Below are 18,760 nucleotides of genomic sequence, written 5' to 3' on the forward strand. Positions count from 1 at the left end.
GCATTTTTCTATTTAATATTAGTATATGTTGGGGACTGACCTGGAACCAGAAGCAGTGGAATTGGTACCATGCACAAATTCTTTACTCAAGTTATACTGATCTGAATGTATACTAATCAAAACTGAAAAAATACAGTATTACAGTATATTATAACAATATTATAATAAAAGTCCAACAAAGAGTGATAAAAATGCACTAAAAATTGGAAAAAAAAGTTACAAGGAAACCAAGGAACATGAAAGCATTAAATAAAAACAGTAAGCCAGAGCTAAACCCCAGACATTAGCTAGCATGCTAAAAACCCATATAGTGCAATAATATGCTCATTTTAATATGCAAATAATGCTAATAACTATCTATCTGTAATACAAATTGGGTAGATAAATGTTAAATGTAACTAACACAGAAATGTATGTGTGACAAATAGATAACTTATCACAGACTGTGTGAAAGAGGGGTGGGGTTTGGGGTTCAGGGGGTGGATCCATGCACCAATAGATCTGCTCAGAGTGCTCTTGCAATATAGGCAGCTGGTAATTTCTAAAAATATTCCAGTTGTTATAGATCAGTGTATGTTTTGAAATAAAGTGAGTCATTACTAGACAAATCACTAACTGTTGCTCTTTGTAGCACTGCATATTTTTACTTTAACATTCATCATTCTTATGGGAGATTTCCAGCTTCATGGTTAGTGAATTGTTACATTATTGCATGGGAGCATTGAAAAGGTTATCATCTTTTTCATTCAGTACACAAATAACATACCGTTCTGACATTTGTCCCATAGCGTAATTAGTACATCGATGGAATAATGTGTTTACTTCTACTTTACACCTTACACCCTCACATACACTTTTTCACTTACTGTTGATGATGTATTATGGATGTCTTAGTGAAGCTGAATCAAATAAATTTGGCTCATTTAACACAAAACCTTGGCGGCTTTTTCCAAGTCTACTCATTTGGCATGCTGCCACTGATGGACTGTATAGTGCTACAGTCTGGACTAGAAAGAAATCAGCCCCAGCCACTGCTTCCTAATATTATGTGTTGTCTTTTAAACGTATTCCCATTTGGGGTGTTGTTGTTTCTGAAAATCTAAAATAATCCACTTTAAAACATCTGGTAGAATGAAATAAGATTATGCCGAAAATGAGCTTATTTATTTTTTATTTCTTTGTATTTTATTTGATTTTTTTGTATATTTTCCATGAAAGCTTAATCACAGCCATGTTGATTTTTTTTTTGCTCATGTGATATTGTTTTAATATTTGTTTATAAAAGCTTTCATTACCATATCCATGATTAGTTGGCTCCATGGCTCCGCCTCTGATTAAAATGCCCTGAGAAAAATTGGATTATAAAATGATTTTGTTTAAACGTTGAAGCAGCTGCAGATATTTATACCACAGCACGATTATCATGAGTGGAGGTTCTCATATTGTTTAATGGTGCTGTGTCCCAATGCATCACTGTGTGACTTTTTGGCTTCAGCATTCAAATGACTCTAGCCAGCATCTTCCAGGTGTTCCAGTAGAAATAAAGGATTAATTGATGAACAAGTCCACACCGCTACATGCTCACTAGAGCAGAATCTCTTGGGTGTTGTGAGACAACGATGAGCATTATGTTTTCTCCTTACCGAGAATCCCTAGCCATCTGTATTTATTACAGAGCTTTTCCCCCAGATTGCATGGTGTGAAAATGAAAGAGGCCACTGACTAGCAGTTCTCACTTCCCACATGATTTAACTTATACCGAAGTGGCAATTACATTTTCATAGCTCTAAAACCAATCCACATGCATGGTAATGTAAAGCAGAGCCGGAGCCACAGACAGTGCCAAAGGGCCTTGCACGAGGCATGCTAGTTCACCACAAGCAGGCTCAAGTCCCCGACATCAGAGGCTTTTTGGACAGTCGAGTCGGTCCTTGATCGAGAGAACCTGCAGTTCAGTTAAGGTTTTTCAAAAACAAGCGCTTGCTTCATCCTTATAATTATAGGTTAATACACAGAGCTGGATTTGAGCAGCGCAGTGCAGTAATATCTTCTGAGATCTTGTTGGATTTGTTACTGAGAACTGGTTGTGCATCACTGACATTGCCTACACACTAAATAATACCAAATGTTTCAGCTCGTCCCTATTTCAAACAGCAGGGTAATTGTGGGTATAGATTGGTCAGATCCCGATTTAGACTTCAGTGCTGTCCGTCTGCACCTCATGAAAAGATCCGAGCGGTTCCACGTTTTTATGGTGGAAAATTAGACGTGTTCATGCCGAGGGTGTATGTGATGGCGTTCAGCATTGTTTGCTTTGGTAAGAATACTTTTTGTCCTGGGCCAAGTTAACTTTTTGGAAATTTCAGGAGCAGCATATAGCTTTTCTTCATGTACAGTACGTTAACTTTCCACCCTACAGTGCACTTATTTTAACATGCTCTATTCAAATCTTTTCAGATTTGTTTTGCAGATGCCGGAACAGCATAAAGTTGATTTTCTTATATGAATTTGTTTTGTTGATAAGCAAAAAAGGAACAAATTGCAAATGAAAGCCTGAAGTCAGACTTGTGTTTAGAATCTGGAGTCAGCTGAACATGGCGCTCGTACAGTATATGAAACACAGCAAAAGTAAACGCAACAAGCCTTCCACTAACTCACACTAAATCACACATGTGCTCTGTAAGCTGAGGAATGGTTTTTTCATGGCTGTACCATGACGTGCTTTGAGGAAAGGGCCAGTGTTGATGTCAGGCGGGTCCATGGAGTGCAGTGGACCATGGCAGATTGAAAGGGTGAGTCCGACATTCTGTAAAATTGTCACTCTCTGACACATGCATTTGTTTAGCTTTTGGCACTCCATTGCTTCCACTGAGGTGTCAGAACAGGGTCTTTCTTCTGTTTTGCACATCTTTTTTCTCTCTCTGCTTTCAAATGTAAGTTTCTTTCAGGGAGAAAGGGGAAAGTAACGATGTGCTGCGATCTGCAAGCAGGGAGCCTTTTTGTATCAATAAGATGATGGGCGTTAAGATACTAGTGTCTTCCCAGGCCATGCAGCAATCCAAGCAGCTAATAGCACGGCTCAGTTCCCTGGTTGCCCTGCATGAAAACGGCACCCTGATGATCAGTCTATATTTTAAAGGCACACCGAGGCCCGAGCCATAAGCCTTCCACAACAGAGGCGAAATGCGCCGCATAGTAGTTTGACTTCTTCCAAAACCCTGAATCCGGAGAGCATTATTTCTAGAATCTAAAACCAACCACCCAGCATGGAGAGACTGATTGCATATATATACATGGCACAAAGCTCAGATTAAGATTTCTGCTTGTGCATCAGAATGCTGTCTTGCCATGGTTTCCATGGGCCACTGCCACCCACTCTCTCTGACTCAGAACAATGTTTGTGGATATGACTGGGTTTCCGTTTATGCGCCTGGCATTCTCCCTTCTGCTGTCGGCTCCTCTGGTCTGCCCGCTGGCCGTGGGCCATGCCAGGTCTGTGGTAGGCTGCCATGAAGGAGCGAGCTCTGAGGACACCACTGGCCTCTTTCATCACTCACTCTTTCCCTTTCCTCAAACGAATCACAGTGTTTAGAAACCAGTTCACATAAGCTGTCCGACAAACGTAAATATAGTCATAGCTCATCTGTTAAAAGCACTGATCTGTTCCTGCTTATATTTTCTTGTTTGTCAAGTTGTTTTTAAACACTGAAATTTCATTCAGTCTCTGAGGACATGGAGTATAAACACATTCTGAGCTTATAAACACAAAATAAATAGAGCAGCAGAATTTATACTGTCATGAAGCGATGTGTCTCGCTAACATGCTATTAAAATAAGGCTTTGAACTCCTTTTCATGATTCTAGTAGTAATTATTCCCACTAGCAAAAGCATTTCCTTTAGGAACTTGGCTGTCTAATGCCAATACAGGAGTAATATTGATATGAACGTGTGCACAGATACAAATGAAACCAATCAAATCTCAGCTGTGAGTATTTATACATTCATCACTAGTAGGTATGAAGTTTGATTAGATTTGAACATTGAATCTGTTTCTGACTAAATTACAGATCTCTTAACACAGCATTAGACATGACCAGACTGCAGGCTCATAATATTCTTCATAAAGTACATGCTGACTGAGACACATTCCCATCACCACAACTCATAAATTAAGTCAGCAGTTTGTATGGTCCCCATATGCCTGTTTGTACTCTTCTGGGCATGCTCCTGATAAGATGATGGTTGGTGTGGAATCTCCTCCTAGACCTGAATCAGGGCATCAGTGACCTGCTGGAGTCTGTGGTGCTACTTGGTGGCTTTGGATGCTCCGATACATAACTTCCAAGAGGTTCTCAATTAGATTCATATCTGGGGAACATGAGGGTCATCCATTGGCACCATTGCCTTTGTGACCCAGAGACTGCCTACACAATCTGGCCACATGAGGCCAGGCATTGTCATGCACCAGGAGGAACTTAGGACCAACTGCACCAGCTTAAGATTTTTTTCCTGCTACCTAACAGCAGTAAGGGTAGCATTGGATGGAGGTCTGGATGTCTGTAAAGGTCTGTGTGACTCTCCAAGAATATTCCTCTCCAGACCATCACTGACCCACCACCAACCCAGTTGATGTTGCAGGCAGCCTAACTTTTCCCATGGCACCTCCAGTCTCTTTCACATCTCTCATATGTGTTCAGCTTGTCACGTCTGTCACCCGCTCTCATCCGTGAAGAGAATGGGGCCCTAATTTCAGACCTGCCAATTCTGGCAAATCAAGCTCCACAGTGCTGGGCTGTGACCACAGGCCCCACTAGAGAATGGTTGGCTCTCATGCCACCCTCTTGGAGCCTGTTTCTGACAGTTTGGTCAGAAACTTGCACACCAGTAGCCTGGTGAAGGTCATTTTGTTGAGTTCTGGTAGTGCTCCTCCTGTTCCTCCTCACACAAAGGAGAGCTAAACATTTAACAACAGGTCTCCCAGTGTCTCCTCTGTTCTTTCCTTGAAACTGTTGTAGTGTATGTGAAGTATGACATGGACTCTAACACAACAAAGAGCTAGAGACAAATTAGTCAGGAAGGATAAGGAGGATTTGCAAACCATTCCCTCTTGGATGTTGTCTTGTTGCCTCTCTAGTGCTCCTGTTGTCACTTTATTTTGCACCAAAGGAGGTGAAACTGATTCACAATCACTTACGCTTCCTAACTGGATTGATATCAATGACGTTTAATTTTTAACTGACTTGGGGTTTTTTTCCTTGAGTGTTTACATATGTACATTTTGATATGATTAAAATCTAATTTGAGTTTCTTTTTTTACAATACTTCGAGATTTTTTTTTCTTTACTAGGGATGGCCACATGAGGGCAGCATTTCTTGCTGGTGCGAGCATCAATGTCGTGGGTTTGACCTTTGTGACTTGTTCAAGGCCGCACAAATTTCCAGCAACCTTCACATCAGCGTGCTTTTCCATGTCTCGAAGAACCTGCTTTCTCTCATTCACTTGCTACTTCTTTTGAGCCAAACCCCAACAGCTAATATAGAGGAGAAGGCATGGGCTTGCAGTTCTCTCAAGCATAAATGCAGTGTCATTTCAGACACACTTCTTCATTCCTCATCAAACGGGCAGTCTGCTCTCTATTCATAAGTTTCTCCAGTCTCATGTGAAGCTCTCAGTGTGCTGTACGCATTCAGTGTCTGTGCCGCCCTCTTCCTCCTCCTCCTCCTCCTCCTCCTCCTGCTCCCTGGAGCTTCACACTTCATTTGTCCGGATCTCCCTCCCGGTGGCAGCAAATATTTCACCGACACTGGCCGCTCGGCTGCCGGTGTAAATCACGGCTGTGTGTGTATGGCTGAGACAGCGCAGGGACACCGAGTGGCTCTGTTTTCACATGGAAAGCACGGGTGTCTGGGCCGCTCTCGGTGGCAAGGTGCCATCATTAAACTCGTGGATTGGGATTGCTTGTGAAACGATTGTGGGGCCATCGGGTTGTTTTTTAAGTCTGTGAGAAATGAGCAGGCCTCCTCGCGACACGCAGTGAAACCGGAGCCCCTCGTATATCACGCGCACAGAAATATGGGAAATGATGCGTAAATCAGAGTTTGCTCAAATAAAGATGGAGACATGAGAAAGAAACACAGGAGTTCTGTTGGTTTGGATCGTGCAACTCACGACAGCAGAGAGAACTCGGGTTCATTAATCACATAGACTTATTCACTTCTCACAGCCATGACCCGTGCAGGGCTAGTGATGAAATCTTTTCAAAAATCCTCATCACGTCTTCCTCTGGCCATGTCATTTACAGCAATCCAGCTCTCCTGAACTGTTCTACCTAAAGCTGTCTTGAATGTAAGCCACCAGAGAAATATAAGAGACACGTCAAACTCCATCTACATTGTGATCTCCTCATTAAACTCTTTAGAGGATGTGCACTCCATGTGCTATAGACCTCAGTAGCAGAACTGAAGCCATTTCTGATCTGAAGCACTTTCCATACCATATAATATTACACAGCATTAATATAAACCATGCACTGTTTTTCTGTTAATATTATTTCATTTGTGTTTAAGAAATGTGCAAAAATAAATAAATAAATAATCCAACGTCCCCACGTGACCTAACGAAAACGTGAGCTATTGGTTCTGGTGCAAAGTTGTGTTTAACACTTTATATGGGATTTAAAATTAAATTTTATTAGTTAATGAAAACTGCATGCACTTCAAGTTTATGTCAGTGCTGTTACCCAAAAGAAAAAATTGAACTTTAATAACACAAGAAGGACTTTTTGAACCATTTCCAGTGTGTCATGGTCAAAACAAAAATAATGATCAAGAGCACATGGGAAGCTAAAGCTTTTTTTCCCCCCAGACTTTCTTAAATGTAAACGTTTCTGTTTCATGCCACAAAAAGTCTTTGGTGTCTGTGATGTTACTCATTAAAAATAGAAACCTTTTTATTCAAAAATTCTATATTTATAAAACATTTATTTGCATCATTAATAAATTTAATGAATTTAAGTAGGGGGATATTTCTATACGAAAATATATGATTTAACTAGTATAATGCTAGAAAGCCTAAACTTAAATAAAACTGCATGACCCTGACAATCCTGAGACTTTATAGCATCTTCAGCTCTCCTTCTCTGGAACTTTAAGCAGAAGCTTATCACTGTTTCTCTATTAGAGAGGGTTTTAATAAGATATGATTGATAAGATACTTATTTAATTAAATATTTATTCTATTTTACGTTTTCTTTCAGTTCTCTCCTTGTATATACTATTATTTCTTTCTATCCTCTCTTCCACTTTTATTAGAGCAACTGTAACATGGCAAAGCAATTTCCCCCTGGGATTAATAAAGTTCTTTGAATCTTGGCTTTTAGGATCTAAGAGAAACATTATTTATCCAAATAAAAATCGCATTTGAATGTATAATTTTAATATAAGTGTATGCGTTTAGTATGCAAAAAAAAAAAAAGTCCGTATATTTCAGATTGAACAGCTACATAGCCTTCAGGTCAGCTGCCATAAAAAAGCAGTGAAACACAGGAAACATGAAGTAAAAATTTACTTTTGATTTAGTGATGTAATGAGAAACTTTTGGCTTGGAAGATGCATGACTCCCGAGAATGTGTGTATTTCTAGCCACAGAAATGACACACACTTCTGTTTCATTAGGGGAAGTTGACCACCTCGACGAACAACCGATGCTGGACAAATGTTTTTTTTTTTTTTTCAGTTCATTGAGTGCCATATTTGTCACTGTCTTTAGAAGAAATTGTACACAACATGAATTAGAGTCACACCGTGAACATAGCAACTGTTTACAATTCTTCACATCAAACAAATGAAACCACTTTTTTGTGGAGAAATTTGAAACCAGTGTTTGTTCTATGCAAAAATCTATGATGATTTACTTTACAAAACAGCCTGAACATGTACAATACCCCCTAACTTCTAACAAACCCCCGGCATGTCAATGAGAAATAACCTGACTATAAATGCATCAAAAGTATTTGCACATGGTACTAGAAAAAACCATTGAATTTTCTTACTGATGTGATCCAACCCAAACACTGAAGCAGGCTGAACCTTAGGATGTTTGTATTCGCTGATATGATTGTTTAAAGGGCCTTCGGTGCAGCTTCGGGCAAACAGTCAGTGATGTGTTTAAAGATCACACTGCCTTAAGTGACTCTTTATATGGAACAAATCAGTTTGCATTAATCACCTGACTTACAATGGGACATTTGTATTTCATGGCCGGTGTGTTTTGAAAGTCTTTGGCAGAAATCTTATAAATGGTAAAGCCTGGCAGAGTGACAGGAAATCTTAAAGAATCTTATGGAGATTTGGGTCTGTACTCAATATTAGCAAGACATATCCAGATAAGCCTCCTTCAATAAACAGACTCAGCGAATATCAACATGAGCGTCTTCTCATTTTACCAAATTCAAATCTGAGTTAAGCGCTCGGCGGTGGAGGAGACCCGAACGTTTAGGGCCAGATCTCAGATTGGCATCAGAGATGTGTAAGAAAAAAAACAACAAAAAAAAAACCCCCCTCAACAATTCAGGTTTGACATGACAGACTAGGAATGTTAATGTAAAATACAGACCTGTTGCACCTCTGGCTCTAATAAAGAGCTCTTGCAAACTATATACACCATTCTAAACCAAACAAAGAGCCTCAATATCTGCAGAATGGCACCGAATTCAATAAGCTGTTAGCTATAAAACGTCAGCTGACAATACCAGCAGCGCAGCCAGAACTAATGATGTCTCATGAGATACGGCTTGAAATAATGACTGCTGTGTGATGCACTGAACACATCTCTGCCTTTTTTTTTTCAGGTGATTTTTTTTCCAGTGTGGCTTTTCCAAACTGTCCGTGCAGGAGGGTGTTATTCTAACTGTCACTAATAATGATGTATGAGACACAACTTGAACTACAGACTGCAGTCTGCACCCAGCTATTGCCTTTTTTCATTGATCGTGCAGGGGCTTTCCAGAGCAGTAATACTTGCAGAATACAAACTGGTGGTGCCCAAGGCTGTGTTATTATAACTGTCACTCAGTAAAAGGAAGTTAAAATAGGTTTTTGCACTTCCCTTGACCATTCCCGCGGTTGTTCATTTTTCTTAGGAAGCACCTGCTGTACAATCACATTTATTGAGCTCAAGTTCTGAAGGTAGGATTCTGTGAAATAAAAAAAAAAAGGTATTGGATGTCATACATCATCCAGTACAATAATGTTCTACAGTCTGGATTACCTTGTAGTGTGAAAAATATAGCCAAGGCAAACATTTTTTTTTTTTTTTTAACAAAATCTTTCTTTTTATTCTCCAAGACCAATGATACAATCATTAGAAACTGTATAACAATCTCACAATTTTTACAGGACCTGTTAGCCCTACAGAAACTTCTGGAAATTTGACAAATAAATGAGTTCAACCAATGAAAAGATGTGAGACAGAAAACCAGGCTGACCGATCAACTAGACATAAAAATCTGTACAGTATGTGCATGGAAAGCAATTGAAAAAGTAAACAAAACGTTCTGCAGCAGTTTACAAACTAAACGTCTATGAAGGTTATTCAAAACAAGGCGTATTCATGTATAAAAGGGTTTATTTCCAGAATATCACATGCAAAACACTGTATTTGAGAGACATGTCCTAACATCCGGTGCCGAATTTTGCATTCGCTACTTTCCACTGGCCAATCTGAATCTACTCGCTACTCGTGACTTATTCCTGTTCTCAGCCTGCAGGCCTCTGCTTTGCTAGGTCACTTAATCAGAGAGGAAAATTCATTTTTGGTTAGTTATGAAACCCAAGTGACCCCCGAAGGCCTCAAAGCTGTGAACGCCGCCAATCAGTCAAGCCCAAGTGTGCTGGATTTCACTCAGAGATGAAAAATCCTGGAACCGACTCCAGCAGCGGATTTGCTGACCACAGCTTCTGATTAACATTACTCGCTAGGCCATTCATAAAGCTCAGGGCTCCGACGTGAGCCGCACATTTGTTAGCTATTTGACTCAAACCCAAAACTTGCTTGCAAGACATTGCAGTGTCACTAAAACATATCATTCAGACACAACCAAGTCATCCTTTTGGTATTATTCATCACTGGCATGAAGCAGTTATCAGAGATAGTTCGATCATTGTAACAGTGCAGAGGTTCTTTAAGTCTTTTGCAGTATTGTAAACATGTTCGCTCTTCTCACAGCCAAAAGACAACAGCCTAAAGAAAACGAGGAATCCGATTTTAAAAGCAGATGCTGGAAAAAAAAAAAGTATGATCACTTTGAGCCAGAGGGACATTTTTGTGCTCTCACCAACAGTCAGTCCAGTTTATACCCAAGTTAAAATCCCTGATTATTATTGTAGCAGTACTGTATCTCACACCCAGATATAAGAATATCAAATGCTTAATTACTCTTTGGGACTCTGCATGGGCTGAACTATGTGCGTTCAGGTTTTTAGCTGTAAACTCAATCTGGCTCGAGCTCTCTACCTAATGATGACTCTTGTGACCTGGTGATTGGCTGTTTAGCTGTTCCCCTTCCCCCATGGCATCATGGCTTTATTCGAAACCAAGCAAAGACAAAAAGAAATGAAAAAAGAAGTGCTTTGATCCAGATAAAACCAAAAACAAAATTACACTGGATTCCCAGGGTGCTGCCCGCAGCCTCTTAAGTTACAATTAACAAATGAAGTATCACGTGTTGTCTGAATCCAAAAACAAACAAAAAAACCCACACATACACACACATATTCAAAGACCGTGATTAAATCTCGTAAAAAATTACACCATTACAAATATAAAATCGGTGACATTTTTGCAGATCTCTTGTCAGTAAGAAATCAATCTTGACACATGGTTCACCAAGCAATAAATAAGTTTAGAACTACAATTAGAAACAAAAACAGTATTAAGTAAGTAATTTCGATTGTTAAAAGTGGCCGATTGTCTGCATGCTGAAAGAAATCTGCTTACAAAATTTGCATTATGAAATATAACATATTCAGTTCTCTTCAGTCTTCTAGCAAATGACCTGGAATATTTGATTTGTTGTTTTTTTTTTTTATGATGAAATATTATTTCTGGGACGTATAGATGCACGAAAGCAAAACGCGATCCATTTTGAAATGTTTGTAAAAAATATTTCTTTATACATTATTTCTTTTGCATAGTGTTCACCTGACCTCATACATGCACAGTTAATGGTCCAGTTAAGAATTACAAAGGCCGATTCCTCATATCGATTGAGTATGTTGTACATGTATTCAGAGCTCACGACTGAAACACATATTGTGATTGTAAGGGTGCTTGTAAGCTGAAATAAAATAAAGGCAGCCTCAACACGGCTCCTTGTGAACGTGGAAAGAGTGAGACAACCGGTGTGTGCTATTGGTCTTGCTTGTAGTCACTCAATCTCATTAAATAAAAAGAAAAATCGAAAAAATAAATTAACTCGATAAAACATCGGATAAAGAAAGTCAGAATAAGAACTGAGAGCGGAATATGTCACATATGTGTAAATAAATGCTTCACTCAGTTCAAGACTTGGGTCTTGTTAACTTTGCCAGTGCCCCTCAATGTTTAAGCCAACTGCCCCTCCCTATGAATGCACCTTTCTAAGGAGGAAAGCAACAACCCAAGCGCACACACACACACACACACACACACAAAAAAACAAAAAACAAAACCATTGATCTGAGTCTGACATCTTTCCTTCATTGCTTACATATTGGATATGTGTTTACCTTACAATAAAGATAAAAAAACAAACATTTTAAATTACTAAGGAGTAAATATACAATTAAGTTATTAATCATTCCCAAAATATTATTCAAGCGTCTTAAATTTTGTCCCTCTAACCACTTTGCATAATTTACGGTTTATATGGCTTATATTGCTTCTTAGTTCCATATCTGCTACAATTTTATACATAAATTAAGAAGATCTGAGGGCATATACATAATCAGGTACCGTCTAATATATCTGACTTTTCACTCATAAATAAAAAAAAAAAGATGTTCAAAAGATGTTCAGTGTTAAAAAATTTCAAAAATACACTGAGTTAGTTTGAAAACATGTCTCAGTCAATAGTCAGGGAAATGCGTACCGAATACAATAAAACTTCTTCTACCAGTTCAGTTCAGCAATAGAGCGCTTGCCCGGCTCTCAGCGGGTTCTGCAGTGGAACACCAGATAGCTCACTATAATGCCTGGACTCGTAAATTAAAGTACTAAAGTTACACTGCTCTCTGAACTGCGCAATTTCTAGCATTTGTGCTTAGAAACCAATTCCGTAAAGACTGCTGAGATTTGCGTAGCTTGTGAGCATTGCTAGGTTGACCTGTGTAACCCTCCAAACATGGCTGACCTCTTTCAATATGGCCGCCACACAGACTCGTCCATCCTCCCGCTAGAGTTGAGGGCGGTGGGTGAGCTGCTATGGCTGCCGTCAGCTTCGGTGCCTTCAGTCTGAGCTGGCAGGTTGGGGTTGATGCCTGTTGAGGCGCTGGTGCATGGCGGCAGCATCCGTGTCGGAGAGCGTTCCCCTCCTGGCACCATGGAGAACTGGTACGAGCCAGACGAAGCCCCGTAGTACAGATACGGCGTGCTGCTGGTCTGGAATGGCCCGCTCTGGTTCTGGGTGGAACCTGGGTATGGAGGTGGCAGGTAGGTGTGGTAGTGGGTGGTGCTGGACATGCCTAGAGACATGCCTGATGTCACAGGGGTTGGTGTGTAGGTGAATGTGGCAGGGTAGTGCATCCTCGGACTAGAGAAGCGTGTCTCGGTCAGAGAGGACAGGCTGGGAAACTGGCGCTCAAACTGGCGTGGGTCAGCTGCAAAAGGGCTCAGATCTGACGTACCTGAAAGAGAGAAAATAGTTCGTTTACTTAATGCAAATTATAGAAGCATTAAAATGCACACGTTTATAATAAGAAGGTTACATTTCACACATCGCCCTCGCAGTGCTGCCGTCTTAGTTTCCTGTTTTGAGTTCAGGCAAATTGGGCAGCATTTGGATGCAAGAAATCACTAACACCCCAAACATAAGAGAATAAGGGATTATAAGGGAGGAACTGTGTGTTTTTATTGGATGTGGTAAGCTGCTGGTAATGAAAGTTTTTTGTTTATTATTGTTTAATACAGTTTGGATTTTCTGTTTGATATAATTGTTTTTACTATTAGATTTAGTTTGTGATTAGTGCTGTTGACATAATCAAGTAGGTTTTGATTTTCATGATATATTGTAAATCAGCCATTCTGAGGCGTTTATCACATTACCTATAGTTAACTTTATGCTATTTGGTAAATTGTGGATGAATAAACAATAAATCTCTATTCTGATATTCTGGTAATAATATTCAGTTAATAGTTGCTTTGCCCATGTTTTCAGCAGCAGTCAGACTCAAAGTATTGGCAATGTAGGTATTCTATTTATGTACATCTTTTGTTATATGCAGAAATCTGTAACAAGGCAAAAAAAAAGAATAGTAAAATATCAGTTTACAGGAAGCTACACAGACAGGGAAGAGATGCATCACTCCATAGACCTGCACTGGTTACAACTGACTAATTCATGTCCTGAGTTTGAGGGCACTGATGCATAAGAGTAGTTTTTTTAAAAAAAAAAAAGCAGCTAAAGTAGCATCCACATTTCCTTTATCTATGATAAAAGCATCAATGCTCAGACAAAAGGGGGCGCTGTGAAGCATTCATTTTACTCCCTACTTCCACACACTCGCCAATCGGTGGCTGTTTTATCGTTGAGTGATGAGATCTGAATTTCCTAACTCCAAATGTCAAAGCAAACATGGTACATAAGCTACCTAATGGATAATAATCGGTCCTATTGGGTTCAAAAAAGTTGAAGAACCTGTACACAGATAAGCACTCACTTTACCTCTCAGCTTTCAAAGCACTTTCAAACCACACATTACCAGCCCTGGAGCACATGCTGTTACTACTGTCATGCTGAAATAGCATAGCAATCAATCTCATTAACACCTATTTACTTCTCCACTACTGTAGGGTGAGACAGATCTCTCTCATACCTTCTATTGTTAGTGCACACTTGTTTTATGCATTCTGTGTACACGCATATTTGCAAGAAAAATATCAAAGCCGGATAAGAGCAGGATAAAGCAGGAATCCATATGGAAGCAGTTTGAGGGGAAAACAGTTTCCATGGGATGCATAATGAGCAGCCTCAGATGTGGCTGCACGTCTGCGATTAGCCAGAGAGAAGGGGCAGATCTGCTCTTTCAGACCCTCGTTTGGCTTTTCTAAAAATTACAAACCACTAATGGTCTGTGGCTACCACAGCGCTGGGCCAAAAGAGTGCAAATGGAGAAAAAGACTTCCCTAATCCTCTTCCTTCTCATCACCAAACTCAACCATTTACCACAATGGACTTTCTTCTTCTCTCACCCCCAGCACACTCTCACTCATCATGCGCCAATCTCATCTTTCATCTGTTTTCCTTATCAGTTCCTCTACTGACCGCTATGTAACCCTTATGCTAGGCTGTAGTTCAGTGCAGTTCAGCTCCACATCGGCCTCACTGTCAGTGTGCTGGAGGAAAGCTGCAGGCCTGCTTTAGCATACACGCCTTTGAGTGATGAATCGGCGCACTTAAGAGAACATGTGTGGCCTATTAGAGACATATCGGGTCCTCACGTTATCAGCTTGCTGCCATTTCAGATCGAACAGGAAACAGTCACGGGACAATGCCACAGAGAGGGGAACCCATAGAACAAAACATCCTATACATCATCATTAAGATTTAATAGGCAGTGAAATTATGGGGACCAACTACATTTGAACTCGGAAAGAAGCCATTTCAAGTGCCATATAGTACCAATTGTAACCTGAAAGTAAACTCAGTTATTATTTATACAGCTGAAATTCTGACTAAACTCAGTCATGTTAATTATACAAACTCCATGGTGTTTATAAAATGCAGAACAACAAAGATAAATTGATCATTATTCTTTCTTAGGCTAGGGAGAGCCTTGTAATTCTTACAAGATTATGTGTCAGACTGTCAGCTTTTTATTCATGGCTTTGATCAAATAGATAAATCTACACAGGATTTTTCACTCCCCAAGGATTTGTGTGCTAAATAAAATTTACAAAACTGGATAAATAGCTTGTCTTATATTTGAGTTAAAAGACTCGACCTAACTTTGCTTACTTAGTGTTAGAATTTTTTGGCCAGCCAAAAAATGAGTCTGGCAACCACACTGGGCCTCTCATTTGCATAGTGGGACTTCTAGGAAATTTCTGATTTGTCCGTCCTGTAGTCTGGTCTTTATCTCATCGGTCCCTGGAGTAAAGAACTATCGGTTCAGAATAATACAAAGACAAGACGGAGCAGTACAGCAGCTGCTCCAAATGAGCCCATATGGGACGTCCCCTTCCGACCCAGGGACGTTCATGGCCTATCGAAGGAAGAATAGAGGGCATTAGGACCAAGAGGTGCATGTGTCTCTTTGAGGAAAGAACAAAGGCTGACATTGCCGAGATGAAAAGGGGGTGAAATCTAAACTAATCAAACCCAACAAGGCAGCTGGCCAGGGTTCAAAAAGCAGGCAATGAACAGCCACGCCGAGTCATTTCAACTTTCACGTTTGCCCTGCGCTCAAAGAACACAGTTAGGGTGGAGAGCCGTAGGGGAAAGAAGTTCAAAAAAACGACCTGGCAATGAGTCAAACAGGTGTACTGAAGAAGGAACTTCATGTTTGTTTCTAGCAGGGTGTATAACATATTCTCTTGTTCAATTAATAAAGGCACGGACATAACAGATCATACCCACTCCGAGTTGAGTCTTTTATAGCCTCTGCATATTGTGGAGGATGAGTCAGTGACTCTATTCTTTTTTTTTTATTGTTCCTTTTCAAACTCGTTCAAAAGAAGTTCAAAGACTCAAGTGGATAGGGATGGGGCAAAGAGAGATACTGTCATTCTCTGTGTTTTAAATCTGACATTGCTGGGAAGATATCTGTCGATGGGCAAGTTTTATACATGCAGTGGATGCTTAGAAGGCAAAAACAGGAGGCTGGAGAAATCTGCTTCGATTTAACTTCAGATAGAGGGAACATAAACCCATTAATGGGATAAAATAAGTAAGAAAATAGTCAGGTGAAGAAGATACACATACAAAGTAGAGCGTACTACTCTTTCATAAAATAAGAGTTCGGACTGGAGGGGTGATGTGGGTGGTGTAAAGTGATGTGAGTGGCACAGGCATGTTTAGTACCTGAGAGACGTCTTGGTACATCGCTGATGGCGGGCAAGCCCGTGGCTCGGGTGGAAGACAGCGGAGTGGTGGAGTGGATGGAAGGAGAAGTCATCTGGCTCAGGTAGGGCGTGTACGGCTGTTCATACGACCACGGCGGAGACGACTGAGACTGCCGTGGGTCTGCAAACGCAACGTGAAGAAATTAACCGACTGTCTCCACTCATCAATTCAAAGCAACTTTATGACATGGATGAGTGTTGATAACATCATGTCTTTAGGTGATTTGAAACCTTTGTGCTTAATCTTATTGTCATTTTGATTTTGGTTTTATTGCTAGGCCCAAGGGAACTGGATAGTACAGTAATGCAATTTCAGCAAGGAATTTTATGATGATATATTACAAACACAATGTGCTAGAAACCATTATTACTCTGTCAGCGTGCTATGAGAATCTGCTGTATGAAGACGAATGGCAACAATATGAAGAACAAGACATGAATCTCTTCCTGTTTGCCTTCCACAGTCTATTGGTAAACATGGTGTCTGCACCGGCTGGAGGAAACTCACTGGCAAACATTTACCTCTAAACTTCATCGAGTACGGAAGAAGGCAGTTACGTGTGGTTATGAAATGAAATGTTCAAAAATATTTTATTTAATTAAAGTGATTTTTATCTAATTTCTCTGTATGACTCTCATACCAGAGATCTGTGTCTGTCCCTGTGGGCTGAAGGAGTTTGCAGCGGTGTTGAGAGATGGCCGTGGGCTCTGTGTGGGCACGGCGACCCTCATGGTGCTGTGGCGCAGGCGTTCTAGTTCACTCAGGCGCTCGGAGAACAAGCCTGCTTTTGGAGGATCCTCCAGCTTCTGCCTGTGTCCTACAACAGCGAGAAGACCCGAGGTGTTACTTTACCGTTATCAGTGCTGGAGTTATTGAGAACATGTCACCATGCTATCCTTGCAAAATATATCACAATAAAGCATGGAAAAAAATCAACAAAATCAAATATTGCTTTTTTTGCTTAGCCCTCTGCACTAGATAGCCACCAGAAATCAGTGGCTGAATTTCCCTGTTATCAGAAATGAGTACATGTATTTGTCATGAAAGGAAAACGACCTTCAAAAACAGTCATCATCTCATAAAGAGAACCAATCACGTCATAAGCACTTCCCCTTGACCCAGATCGCTCATGCTTTCCCTGTCGAGTATACTTGAGAGTACTGATGCAACATATGGAGGCCTATATCGCTTCTGTAAAAACGCCACACAAAAGCAGTCTCACTGGAGCCCATCCTTTCAGTCAATACAGGAGAAGAATATAGCTTAAAGAGAGACTTCTAAAGCCTTTTTTTCTCTCTTTAGTCAGAATGTGCCTGTCTGTCTAGTCCTACTCGGCTCCACTGAATGGCTCTAAAGTAAATATCAAACAGAAGAAAAGAGAAACTTCTGCCGAAGCTTGGCAGCGCTCCAGCTGGCTTGAAGAGCCTCAGCTACCTCCAACCCTGCAAAACCTGATTGTGTTCTGAAGTTAAGCTGAGCAAACAGCACTTTGTGAGAAGGAGTCCTCGTCCAAAGGTCAATGTCTGATGCACATAAGGATCTCGGGTGCGAGTAATCCCTAGGAGCATTCGCCGTGTGTGTAAGCACTGAGGGAAACATAAGAAATATGTGCCCTCTCTGCTGACGCCGCCGCTGGAAAGGGCAAGCAGTTTAATTTCATTTAACCGGGCTGATTTGGTGAATGAATATACCTCTGTGTCTATATGGAACCAAGCTTGTCACAAATTACACGAGGGCTTACATACGACGTGAAATAGTATCTGCCAATATACTCACCATATTGAATTTTATTAGAGGCATAAAATCACTGAGGGTGTCATGCTTCTTGTTCCATAAATATCAAGGCTGGATGCATCGGACAAACCTGCCAGTGTGTTAGTGAATAGGACAGTTATTCCTCACCACCATCAGCCAGCTACTAATGTAACTGTATGGCAATGCCAAATCATGTACACCAAGTAATTCTCTCCTAAAAACTGCGGTGTAAAAAGAATACGAGTATTCATATATTCCTGTCTAACTATCTAACATGACTTATCAACTATAAAGCTATACGTTGTCCAGTGATTATCTCATATCACACTGTTGTCCCTTTCTGTAATATATTGCACAAAAGCCATTCACTGCTCACTTTAATAGGAATACCTGTACCCCTGCTCATTCATGCAATTATCCAATTATCCAATCATAGTGTACAACCATCAGCATGGGAAAAAATGTGGGCAAAATCTCACATCTGACCGTGGCATTGTTGTGGGTGCCTGGTTCTTCTGAGCATCTCAGAAACCTTTAACAGAAATATGTTTCAGAAACATATGCAACAGTCTTTACAGTTTACCCATAATGGACAAAAAACATCTAGTGAGCAGGAGATGCCTTGTTGAGAGAATGGTCAGACGGGTTCTTGTCAAATTGACAAGTAACTCAAAGAACCACTCTT

At 40.4% G+C, this 18,760-nt stretch overlaps 1 protein-coding gene across 3 annotated transcripts in view; it reads right to left on the reverse strand.

Annotated features, from left to right (window-relative positions):
- Window positions 1-9,333: 9,333 nt before the first annotated feature.
- The window catches only part of runx2a (RUNX family transcription factor 2a), a 40,639-nt gene continuing 31,212 nt past the window's right edge, over window positions 9,334-18,760 (reverse strand). For 2 of the 3 annotated variants that reach the window (XM_058398996.1, XM_058398997.1), the window contains 3 exons: window positions 16,961-17,137; window positions 16,279-16,440; window positions 9,334-12,883 (listed from right to left, as the gene is read on the reverse strand). In XM_058398996.1, the coding sequence (XP_058254979.1) occupies window positions 12,396-12,883; window positions 16,279-16,440; window positions 16,961-17,137 (827 nt within the window). In that variant the 3' untranslated portion in view covers window positions 9,334-12,395. The remainder of the gene's footprint in view (window positions 12,884-16,278; window positions 16,441-16,960; window positions 17,138-18,760) is intronic. The other variant, XM_058398998.1, reaches the window with a different exon arrangement.

This window comes from Hemibagrus wyckioides, linkage group LG09 (assembly GCF_019097595.1).
Source record: "Hemibagrus wyckioides isolate EC202008001 linkage group LG09, SWU_Hwy_1.0, whole genome shotgun sequence".
NCBI lineage: Eukaryota > Metazoa > Chordata > Actinopteri > Siluriformes > Bagridae > Hemibagrus > Hemibagrus wyckioides.